This window comes from Colobus angolensis, unplaced genomic scaffold (genome assembly GCF_000951035.1).
Source record: "Colobus angolensis palliatus isolate OR3802 unplaced genomic scaffold, Cang.pa_1.0 Scaffold273, whole genome shotgun sequence".
Taxonomy (NCBI): Eukaryota; Metazoa; Chordata; class Mammalia; order Primates; family Cercopithecidae; genus Colobus; species Colobus angolensis.
In genome coordinates this window covers 843,935-856,260 of record NW_012115966.1, presented here as the reverse complement: position 1 = coordinate 856,260, position 12,326 = coordinate 843,935, and the positions used below count along the sequence as shown (strand labels likewise).

At 48.3% G+C, this 12,326-nt stretch overlaps 1 protein-coding gene across 1 annotated transcript; it reads right to left on the bottom strand.

Annotated features, from left to right (window-relative positions):
* Positions 1-9,143: 9,143 nt before the first annotated feature.
* Positions 9,144-11,073, bottom strand: KCNA10 (potassium channel, voltage gated shaker related subfamily A, member 10). Its single transcript, XM_011948058.1, has one exon. The coding sequence runs from the start codon at positions 10,706-10,708 to the stop codon at positions 9,173-9,175; it is 1,536 nt and encodes a 511-aa protein (XP_011803448.1). The 5' UTR covers positions 10,709-11,073; the 3' UTR covers positions 9,144-9,172.
* Between the last annotated feature and the right edge of the window lie 1,253 nt (positions 11,074-12,326).

Sequence of the window (12,326 nt, the reverse complement as noted above, 5' to 3'; positions counted from 1 at the left end):
AAAAAAAAAAAAAAAAAAAATAGAATGATTCAGGGCCTGCACAGAAAATTCTGTGCCAAGAAATTACTTCAGCCCAAGCTCTGCAGGTAGATAGGTCACAATTATTGTCATTTTAGGGCATGTGAGTGAAGTCAGGGGAGCCTCTGATTTGGCTCTCCAGTGGCCTCGGTTCTCCCTTGGGTCGTCCGTCTTTCTTTCTCTTTTTCTGTTTCCTCCTTCATTCGTTGAGCATCTATTGTGCACCAGACACTGTGCTGGGACTGTGATATTAAAGGGCACAGCTGTGACTCTTGAAGGGTTCACAGCCTTCAGGGGGGTATACCTTGGCTTTGTCCTTTCACAGAGTATGGGCTGAGTAGAAATCTGCTGTGGAAGGTCAGGCCACCGTCTACCTGCATCCTACTTTGTGTAGCACCTTTTACGGTTTGCTAAGGCATCTCAGGTATTATTTTATTTAATTCTCACAATAATCTTGGAAGCCTGGTATTATTTATTGTTGCTGTTAGCCATAGAACAATAGGTGGGGGTGGGAGACGTGGGAGATGAGAAGGAGATGGCGTAGCCACCCCCTGAGTTCAGAAGAGCAGAAGATCCCATCTAAAATTCCCAACGATGGCAGCCATTCTCTCCCCAGGCATCTGACTGGCACCTCAGTGATGGGAGTGAAATAGCATTTATTATCTGGTGACATTTCGCAGGCAGCTTTTTACCTCCGCTTCCCCTGAGATGTGATAACAAAAGATTCTCTGATCTTCCTTTTACCCAGCTCCCCAGCTCCCTGCCACCCCCAGTTCCTTTTCATCCCTGCGTTTGAGGGCAACCGTTCTTCTGTCTCAAGGTTGTGCTGGCCAGAGCAAACACAGCTTTCCCGGGGGAGACCAGGCCATCTTTCTTCCTCTTACTTCAAAGGGCCTTTGGAACACTCCACCCCATGGGCTGAACAGAATGTATTTCGTTTCTTAGGAGGCTGGAATCAGCTGGCGAGCAGGGCAGGGGCACCTTGGGCTCTCCTTCCCTTCCCCATCTCCAGGACCCAGTGAGGAGGGAGGGCACGAAATCTCAGGCTCCTGAGTGGGGCTGGGGAGGCTGGCCTTGTCACTGGTAGGAGGGGCCACACTCCTTCCTCAGCAGCTGGTGGAGCTGGGCCTGAGCAGGACTTCCCTGAAGGACTGAGAAGGAAGCCTCCACTCTGTCGTCGCTCTCTGGGGAGGGGCCTGCTGAGGTGGGGAGGCCCAGCAGAGTCAGGGTATGATGGGGAGGGGCCTCCCCGTTGATTGTCCGGAAGTGCTGCCTTGAAGGTTCAGTTGCTCCGCTGGAACCGAGACAGGGCTTTCTGAGAGAACTTCAGAGCTGGGGTTTCCCAGAGGAAGGCGTCTTGGGTCTCTTCGCCCTCCTGGAACACTGCCCACCAGGAAGAGCGGCCTGCGGGGAGGAAGGCAGGCAGCTTTCTCCTGAGCTGGAGAGGGACAGCCCTGAGGGCTTCTTCCCCTGTCAGAAACCCATCCTCCTCGCTTCTCAGATGGACACTGAGGAGAAGAGGGCAACAGACCAAATCTCAGCAGATCACTAAACAAATCAAAGCTCCTAATACAAAATCAGATTCTCCTCCCATCCCCGTACATTCCCTGACCTCCCGGCAAGCTGGCAGGCCTCAGCGGGGGTTTGTCACCCCTAGCAGGGCAATGGTCACAAGCCCAGATGCCTTCTGGAGCTGGCAGGCCAAGTGTCAAAGACACCAGAGGGAGGGCAAAGAGGTTGGTAACCTGGAGAGCAGCCTCTGCTATTGTGGTCATCCAGGTTGGCCAAATCTTCTGATTTTCCAAAGGAAGTCAGAAATATATTTTCCAAATTTCCTGTGATGAAATATTTCAAGCATACATAGAAGTGGAGAGAAAAGTAAAGTGAGCCCCCATAGACCCCACTATCTGGATTTGATGATTATCAAGATTTTGCTGCCCTTGTTTCATCTGTCTTTTTAAAAAATAAGGTTTAAAAAATGAGAACTCTCCAGGCTTTTAAATGTTGGCTCAAAATTTTGGAACGCACACGTGAGTTTCATCCTCGCGGCGGCTGTGGGCAACGCTGCCCTGGGGAGCTGGGTTCTACTGTGGGCCAGGAGCGTATGGGGGCCCTGGGCCAGGCCTCCCCCGTGCCCCGTCCCAGCTATGCCCCAGGCTCCAGAGCCCATGCCCATAAAGCCTGCAAGGGTCACTGCAGTCACACTTCTCTTGAAAGGGGAATAGGGATGGGAGACTAGGGGTGGGGCAGAGTGAAATCTTACTAGGCATATTGGTGGCTTAATTTTGTCTCTTTAGGGTGTGGGGAGGGAGGGCTTAGAGGCACTATTTTTTTTAAGTCAAAAGATATTTATTGAGCACCTCCTATGAGCTATGACAGGTTCTGGAAATATAGCAGTGGACAGACAAAAATCCCTATTTTTTGGAGTTAACATTTTTATAAGAAATTATAGATAATTAGGTACAAAAGTGATTATGTGTATGTGTGTGTGTGTGTGTGTGTGTTTATATATACCCACAGGTTGAGCATCCCAAATCCAAAAATCTGAAATCCAAAATCTTAAACTTTTTGATTCAGAACATGACGCCACAAGAATAAAATTTCATATCTGACCCCATGTGACTGGTCACCATCAAAATGCAGGTGCATGACACACAGTGGATTCAGTGTTCTCAAAGCACAAAAGACCCTTCAGCTGCAACACATCTTTTGTGCCCCTTTTCAGATGCAAGGATGCCCACAGGGTAATAAAATGGCACTTGCAGAGGCCAGACATGCCAATGGCAGGTTCCTCACAATGCCCCACATGAGGCCAAGAGTTACGTGCGTTACTCATTGTGTTGTTTTGCTTATTCTCTGCTTTGTGTAAAGATATTGTTGAAAATGCCAAAAAGGCCTGCATGATGCCCTTAGAGTAATGCAAATATTCCAAAATCTGAAAAAAAAAAAAAAAAAAACCCAAATCAGAAACACTTCTGGTCCCAAGCATTTTGGATAAGGCATACCCAACCCATAAATGTGTGTGTGTATGCATATGTGTGTATATACACATTCCTGGTGCATGGAGGATGCCTGCCTCCAGGGGCACAAAGGCCGACCAGCAGAGACAAGCTGAGGACAATGGACAGGGGTGACGATGTGAGCTCTGAAGGTAGAGTTTGGATCTCCAGACTCAGTGGACCCAGGATGGTGACTGGCTCTCCTGCGTTTCTCAGTCATGTGAGCCAGTAAGGTCCTCTCTTCTGTTTCAGTTTGAGTTGGATTTCTTTGACCTGCAACCGAATGCATCCTCCCTAATATATTCTTGCACCAGTGTGTACATCCTCAGTGAGTGCCTGAGGGAGTGTGGGGAGGGAACTTCCGCAAAGCAGAGTGAGGGCTATGCAAGCCCATCAGACCAGCTGCTGGCCAACCTGTGAGAGCAGCGCAAGGGAACCTCGTGTGTGAGCAGTATTTTGGGTGGCCAAGGCTCCAGGCCACATTGCACTGGCAGGTCTGTGCCCACGAGATTGCCTCAGAGGTCCTGCAGAGCCTTCCGTCTCAAGTGGCTTAACTCCTCTAAGTGGCCTCTGCATAGTGTGGGCCAGAAAAGGCTTATACAGTGAGGGGTGGCTCAAACCTCAGCCACTCTGCTGTTCCAGAACCTCAGGTAATGATGCTGGCCTGTTTTATGGTATCAGCGCCTTTGGTTTGGCTGGGAGTGAAGGGGAATTGAGGGTGGCAATATAAAGGTCAGGTTCTTGACCAAGAAGGTGGGGCATAGGACAATTAGGGTACCATCTATGTATAATCATCTCGAGTTTGTGCCCCCTCCATTTGGGATTCCTAGGATGACCTCCCCACTGATATGGTTTGGCTGTGTCCCCACCCAAATCTTATCTTGAATTGTAGCTCCCATAATTCCCACGTGTCATGGGAGAGACCGTGTGGGAGGTAATTGAATCATGGGGGCGGGTTTTTCCCAAGCTGTTCTCATGATAGTGAGTAAGTCTCACGAGATCTGACGGTTTTATAAAGGGGAGTTCTCCTGCACACACTCTCTTGCCTGCTGCCACCTAAGATGTGACTTTGCTCCTTTTTTGCCTTCCACCATGAATGTGAGTCCTCCCCAGTTATGTGGAACTGTGAGTTCATTAAACCTTTTTCCTTTATAAATTACCTAGTCTCTGGTATTAGCAGTGTGAGAACAGATTAATACACCCACAATATGCCACAAAGAAATGTTACCTAACTTTTTGAAGCTCCGGTTTTGTCTGCCAATGGAAAAATACTTTATAGTGGTTGTTAAGATAAAAGGAAAAATGTGTAAAGCTTTTATAATGTTGTAACTGTTTATTAAATATGATGTTGTCCTCATCACTACTTCTGTCTATGCCCACATTATTAATTCTTTTTTTTTTTTTGAGAAGGGGTTTCACTCTGTTGTCTAGACTGGAGTGCAGTGGTGCAATCTTGGCTCATGGCGACTTCCGCTCAAGCAATCCTCCCACCTCAGCTTCCCGAGGAGCTGGAACTAAAGGTGTCCGCCACCATACCCGGCTAATTTTTGTATTTTTTGTAGAGACAGGTTTTCACCATGTTGCCCAGGTTGGTCTCAAACTTTTGAGCTCAAGCAATCTGCCCGCTTTGGCCTCTGGAGGTGCTGGGATTACAGGCGTGAGCCACTGTGCCCGGCCCACCTATGTTTATTAATTCCATATTTATGCTGTCTTTGAAATCACCTGCCTTCTGCTTAAGGTCATTCCTTGACTCAGATTGCAAAGGTAAACTCTATACTTGTTTGGGTACTGTTAATTGGTCCACAGGAAAGCTTTTAAAGACTCATAGTTCCTTTCATTTTTGCAGTGCTTTACAGCCATAAATTACTTTTAGTAAAACTCCATCACTGAGTCCTCAGCCTGCGAGGCAGAAGTAATTTTGTCCATGTTTCCAGATTTGGAAGTAAGCTTAAGGAGGTTGAACACAAGTATGAGAATCAGAGAAACAGGAAGTCCAGCAGAGGGTGGGCCCTGAGCAGCCACTCTGGTGGGCTGTGGAGGGCCTATGATCCCTATTAGCCAGGCTGGGTGAGGGAGGACAAGAGAGGGGACCCAGGGCCTGCTCCTTGCTGGGGTGGAGTGGGTGGGGAGAACGTTACCATGTTTGCTGCTAGTTAGGTATTTTTAAATCTCCATTTTCTACTTAAGGAAACTGAAGCTCATTGATGTCCAAGTCATACAATTAATACCAACTTAGCCAGGTATTTCGACTCCAAGTTTAGAAGGTTTTACCCTTAAGTTTCAAAATGTTTTATGGTTTATACAACTTTTGAAAAGAGAATAATGTGGCTGGGTGCGGTGGCTCAAGCCTGTTATCCCAGCACCTTGGGAGGCCAAGGCAGGCGGATCACGAGGTCAGGAGATCGAGACTATCCTGGCTAACATGGTGAAACCCCGTCTCTACTAAAAATAAAAAAAAATTAGCTGGGCATGGTGGCGGGCGCCTGTAGTTCCAGCTACTCAGGAGGCTGAGGCAGGAGAATGGTGTGAACCCAGGAGGCGGAGCTTGCAGTGAGCCGAGATTGCGTCACTGCACTCCAGCCTGGGCGACAGAGTGAGACTCCATCTCAAAAAAAAAAAAAAGAGAGAACGATGAGCAGAGCACAACCATTAGTTCTAAATGGCACAGCTCTTTGCAAAGACAGCTGGTATATTATGACGGAAAAGAAAACACAAGTTTTGAAAACCCTTTGCTAATTGTATCACCCCTTGAAAATGTCTTGTTGTTTCTCTCACGTTATTTGCTTATTTTTACTGTAAAAATTAAAAAGGGTCCTTTTCTTCTATCCAGCATCTTTATTCAGGGGCTATAAAGTGCCTGCCACACAGTAGGAGCTCAGTACATCTTAATTCACTGAATGAAGGCCTCAGGCCTTGCTCTGCTCCTTCTAAAGGCAGGGTTGTTCCAGCCTGGCTGCTGACAAGTCCTTTCTCCGCATGGGTCGTGGGAACATCTTCCTCTCTGTGCTCCACACTGCCCGTCACAGCCCCGCTTTGCCTTCCCCACCTCTCTCCTTCTTGTTTGTCAGTGAGTCATCTGGGTGCTCCTCTACAGACAACAGATCTCACTGCAGACAGCAGGCTGGGCAGATGTATGGTGGGAGGGGCTCCCATAGCTCTTCTCCTGCCCTGGGTGGTTAAGAAAGAATCCGATGATCCAGTGTCGGTGCACAGAGACTGTGACATCTGCCTCACTGGGAATGGAGGGCTTGCCTCTGCAGCTGCAGTCACTGGCACCAGCCTGAAGGCAGGGCCTGCTTCCTGGGTATCAGACTCTTATGATCGGGCCTTCTAAGGCTGTAAGGGTAACTAGATTAGCCAAAGAAAAAGTGGCTCCTCTCTGCTCTGCTCTGCCTATACTCTTTCTGGCAGGGCCTCAGGAAGAGAAAGGCTAGGGCTGCAGGCCCTGGGACTCCATTTGGCCTCTGGGGTCACTGGCCCAGCCTATCCTGGGGTCTGATTATTCCACTGTGTTTGCAACATGCAATGGTGTAGGGCCAGCATGTGGCCCTGCTGCTGAACACAGAGTCAGTGGGAGGGAGAAGGCAGAGGCCTCTGGAGAAGCAGCCTCCCTGATCCCAGGAGTGCACCAAGCCTGTCTGCATGACCACAGCCGCAGCTTGCTTGCCCCAGTGGAGACCGCTCTGGTTAGGAAGCATGAAGAGGCACATTTTGGCATCAAAGAGATCTAGATTCGAATCCCTTCTCTGTTGCTTCCTGGCTGTGTGCCCTCGGATCTCTCTAAACCAGTTCCTCACATGGCAAAGTGGGGGTGCTAATATTTACCTCAGAGGGCTGATGTGAGGGGCATAGTGTCCCCACATAGCCCTCATAGGGGAGAGGTTTTGGTGTAAAGGATTGTGATGGCATGCCTGCCAGAGGCTTGAATGTGGACATGTGGGCTCCTGTGTTAAGGCGCCCCCTCAGGTCCTTGAGGTCTTGGACAAGTAGGTTTTGTAAGGGCATTGTACAGATAAACATTTGCATCACCCTAAATCAAAATGTTATCATCATTCTGGCACCCAAGTTTGTGTGACTCTGTAAACCGACCAGTGAGGACAATCTGCTCACCAGGCCACCATCCTGGAACCAGAGCCTGGCATAAGGCCTCAGAGGACTCCATAGGTGTGAGGCCTGGAGCTCCATGGGGCATCTGGTCAGCCCTACTCACTTGGGCGAGAGGGGTGGATGGGGAACCGGAGAGTGCCCTGAAAGGACACTGAAGGGGAGAAATGGGAAGGGAACTTGGAAAATTGTGGAGAAGACCCTCTGAAGTCTGGAATCCTCAGGCTCATGGGCTGGGACAGGAGCCTGTTTACCTAGGTCTCAGGGCAATAATGGCTTGTGTGAAGCCCAGGCTGGATCTTTGCATGACTGGTGCTTAATCAAAGCTTGGGGTTAAAGTGCAAGAAGGTATTTGAGATTATTAGGGTGGAAAGGAGATTTAAAGATTACTAAATTCAGCTTTTTAGGAGATAAAGACAAAAGAAAAGAGAAGCGGCTTTCTCCCACATCAGCCAGCTTACTATGAAGTGGAAGTTGTGTGGAGGCATCTGTGGTTGCAGCGCTGTGTCTTGCAGGATTGTGTGGAGCTGGGTGGCTGTCTGTGTGATGACTAACTTTATGTGTCAACTTGACTGGGCCACAGGGTGCCCAGATATTTGTCAAACATTATCCTGGGTGTGTTTGTGGGGGTGTTTCTGAATGAGATTAACCTTTAAATCAGTAGACTAAGTAAAGCAGACAGACCTCCCTAACGGGTGTGGGCCCCATCCAATCAGTTGAAGGCCTGCATAGAACAAAAAGGCAGATTCCTTACCCCAAGCATGGGGCCATTCCTTCTTACTGACCGCCTTTGAGCTGGGACATTGTTTTCTTCTTGCCTTCCGACTTGAAATGAAACATCGGCTCTTCCTGGGGCTTGAGCCTGCTGGCCTTCCTAGCAGAACCGTACCATGGTGCTCCTGAATCTCCAGCTTGCTGACTCACCCTGCGGACATGGGACTTTTCAGCCTTCATAACTGCGGGAGCCAGTTCCCTACAAGAAATCTCTGTCTCTCTCTGTGTATATATGTACACATATAAATCCACACACACACACACACACACACACCCTATTGGTTCCATTTCTTTGGAGAACCCTGACAGATACAGCCAGGACTGTGTGTTGGGAGTTTTGTGGAGCGGAGCTGTGCAGTGGTCTGTGACCCAGAAGCATTGTTCTGGCATTGAAATGTCTTTGAGTGGCCACGTGTTGGGTGCTGGGACTGAGGACAGCACAAGGCCTTCTTCTTTGACCGGGTAGATGGGGAGGGACAGAGTGGAGGTTTCCTTCCCTGTCCTTTGGGGAACCCCAATTCCACTCCCTTGTTCTGAGAGTTTGGTGGACTATGTCACTGTTTCTGGGTGACCTGAGGTAAGTTGCTCTCCCCTGGTTTGTTCACCTGTAACGTGGGAATAATAATCAAATCGGATAATAATCAAATCCGCTTTACTGATTATGCTAAGATGCAGTGAGATAATGTAGGTGAAAGTGTTTTGGAAAATTTATGCAGTGCTACACAAGTACAAGGTATTATTATTATTGTAATTAAATAAGTCTGAGCTCTTCCTCTTTGCTTACAGCAACCCTTGGTCTTTTCACATGCTTCCTCGTAGGAAGACCAAAACCAGTGCTTTTTAATCTTTAATGTGCAAATGAATCACTTGGGATCTTGTTAAACTGCAGATTCTGATTCAGTAAGTCAGAGTAGGCCTAGATTCTGCATTTGCATGCTCCCAGGTGATACCAATATTTCTGGTCTGGGGACCTGAACTATCTCTTCATAGGAAAAGAAACCCAAATTTTTCTATAACGTATTGAAAAGAAACAATTTAGAAAATACAGTAGAAGTATGGGCTTATTAAAATAGCTTGTAGTCAGAGATACTTATTGATCACAAAAGATACATTTGGGTCTTTGGAAAGATGAAGTGAGAGAAGGGAGTGGGAAAGAGGAATGAAGGGAGGGAGGGAAGGCAGAAGGAAGAGAGAGAGAGAAGAGGGGAAAAAGTGAGAGAGAGAGAGAGAGAGAAGAGAGAAGAGAGATAGGATGGACCCAAGAAGCCCTGGACTGATCACTTCCTGGACTTCTCTGTGGAAGAGCCACCATTGGTCTTACTAAGAGAGTTTGTGCTGCCCATTCTTGAGCCTACACCGTTGAGGATTCTTTCAATTTCACCTGGGATGTTCTGCTTTTCCTCATTCTCAGTCTCCCGATGGTAGAAGTAATTGAAGTTGGAGACAATGACAGGCACAGGGAGGGCAATGGTGAGGACCCCTGCAATGGCACACAGAGTGCCCACAATCTTCCCCCCTGGGGTGGTCGGGCACATGTCCCCGTAGCCTACAGTTGTCATGGTGACCACTGCCCACCAGAAGCCATCAGGAATGCTAGAGAAATGGGACTCTGGCTCATCTACCTCAGCAAAGTAGACCGCGCTGGAGAAAAGGATGACCCCAATGAAGAGGAAGAAGATGAGCAACCCCAACTCCCGCATGGACGCCTTCAGTGTTTGCCCGAGGATCTGCAGCCCCTTGGAGTGGCGGGAGAGCTTGAAGATGCGGAAGACCCTCACCAGGCGGATGATCCTCAGGATGGCCAGGGACATGTTCTGTTGGGCACTCGGCTCTGTCTCCTGGGCAAGCTCTGTGATGAGAGTTGCAAAGTAGGGGATAATGGAGATGATGTCAATGATGTTCATGATGTTCCTGAAGAAGTCAGTCTTGCTGGGGCAGACCACAAACCGGAGCACCAGCTCAAAGGTGAACCACATGATGCAGGTAGACTCCACCATGAAGAAAGGGTCAGTGAACATGGTCTGGGAGAGGACTGTCTTGTTCATGTTGAGATTGGGGTCTCTGACCACCTTCAGCTCCCCATCCTCCCGGAACTCTGGCAGCGTCTCCAGGCAGAAGATGGTGATGGAGATGACTACAACCAACACTGAGACCACAGCCACACTACGGGCAGCACTGGAACTCTCAGGGTATTCAAAGAGGAGCCAGAACTGACGGTGGATGTCATTGGTGGGTAGCAGTGTTTCAGGGTCTTTGATGAAGCCTTCATCCTCCCGGAACTGGTCCATGGCCTCACTACCCAGCTCATAGAAGGAGATTTCATCAGCAAAGATATCAATAGGAACATTGGCTGGGCGCCGAATTTTCCCACCAGATTGGTAATAATAGAGGATTCCATCAAAACTGGGCCGGTTCCGATCAAAGAAATACTCATTTCTCATGGAGTCAAAGAACTGCATCCTTTTCTCCCGGTCTCCCAGGAGAGTCTCTGGGAATTGACTGAGGGTTCTGAGCTGGGTCTCAAATCTCAGCCCAGCAATGTTAATGATCACCCGCTGGTTTCCTTCATTCAGGACCACTGGCTCAGGCCCTGGGGGGTCAGCATAATCTCCCGGAAGCTTGGAGAAGGCCGTCTCATGGTTGGTGCTGTCGCTGATGAGGATCTTCCAGTTGGAGAAGGAGCTTCCCCCAGGCTGGCCTTTTGGGCTGGTTGAGTCGAAGTCTGTGGCATAGCCTGTCTCTTCTTGGATTTCATCTGAGTTATCAAAATTGACCAGCGCAACCTCCATTTCTTTCCAGCCACACACATCCATTCTAGGGGAGCCAGGGAAGAAGCATGAAGATCCTCAGCCTTTGCTGCCTCCTGTGAGCTATGGAGAAGAAGAAGTTCATTATACAGGATTCAGAATACAACTGGCCCTTGTTTTTTGAAGTAAGGCATACCAGTGACTTATTTGTAGCTTGGGAAGGAACATCATGGTTATTTTGGCAACATGCTTCCCTTGAAATCATTTTGAACCCCTGAGTTTGCATAAACTAATAACTAGGAGAAATTGCAAAAAAAGGATCCTGGCAAAGAGGGAGAGATTCTCCCCAGCAAAGGATGGTCTTCATATGTGATGGCAGAGGGGCCATGCTAAAAGAGGAAGCTAACATTCCTTAATAATAAAAAGTATGATCTTGTATTTGCATGAAGCCTTCTGTCTACCCAAACACATCTCCATGCCCAATCTCATTCATAATGCCTCTCTTTCTCTCACAGCAACAGCCAGTCCTTCACACATCCTTTTGGTCATGTCTTCAAGTCTTCAAAATATATCTGGAATTCAACCAGTTTGCGTCACCTCCACCCCTGCTCCTGGACCCAGTGGTGAAGGATAGAACCAGACCTATGGACCCAGTGGGATTTGTTTGGGAAGGAAAAACAAGAGGCTGGGCTGGCCAATCGACAGTGCCCTCTAAACGACCCCTCGCCTGGAAATAGCTCCTAGAGTTGTTTTGAAGGTACCTCAAATGAGATAACATGTGTAGAATGCTTGGTGGAAAGAAAGATCACTATATTATAGCTATTGTTGTTTTTTGTCAACTTTCCCACATAATAAGCACTTTAGAAACTACTGGCAATTGGAATTTTTTTAGCCTGGGCCCAAGGTGTCCATAGGGAGTAATTTCATTTTGAGAAATCATTTTAGGTGGGAAGGAAGTAAATAATTGTGGGTGTGTGTGTTTGTGTGTGTGTGTGCATGTGTGTGTGTGCACTGGAGGTGGGGTTAGGAAATCATGCCCATTGGGCTTGGACATCTATACACATAGACTAATATTTCTTTCCTCAGGTTCATTCTAGCTTCAATTTCAACTGAAGCCAGGCGGGCTCGGGGTGGGAATGGGAGAGAAGTAAGAGACTTAGCTTCAGGCAAAATCTGTAGTGGTCATAGCCTTGGAGAGGTTTCCTTTACAGGGACAAGGCTAACCTGCAGTGTAGTGTTGTAGTCTTTTCAAAGTGATTCCACATTCACTTACCTCATTAGATGACAATAATCATGGGAGGTTAGGTGTTATCTCTATTTTGCAGATGGGGAAACCAAATCACAGGGACAAAGTGACTTCCCAAGGTCACATAACTAGTGCTATGGAGTCCTGACCTAAACCTGGCCACGGCCTTCTGGCCCAGGGCCTTTCCCGATAAACCATGGAGTCCCTATATGGGAGCTGAGCCTTGTGGGGAGCTGTAGGCCACGGCCACAGAATTGTCAGGGGCCCAGAGCTTTTTCCACCCCATGACCCCTTTTCTCAGTTCAGGTGCCATGTGTCGAGTGATGAGCTCAAGTCTGGTTGGTCAGCACTGGTAGGGCACCCATTCTACCTCTCAGGAGTGTGTGGCCATTGCAAACAGCCTCATTTCATGGAGCTACTGCCTCCTCAGCTGTGGAA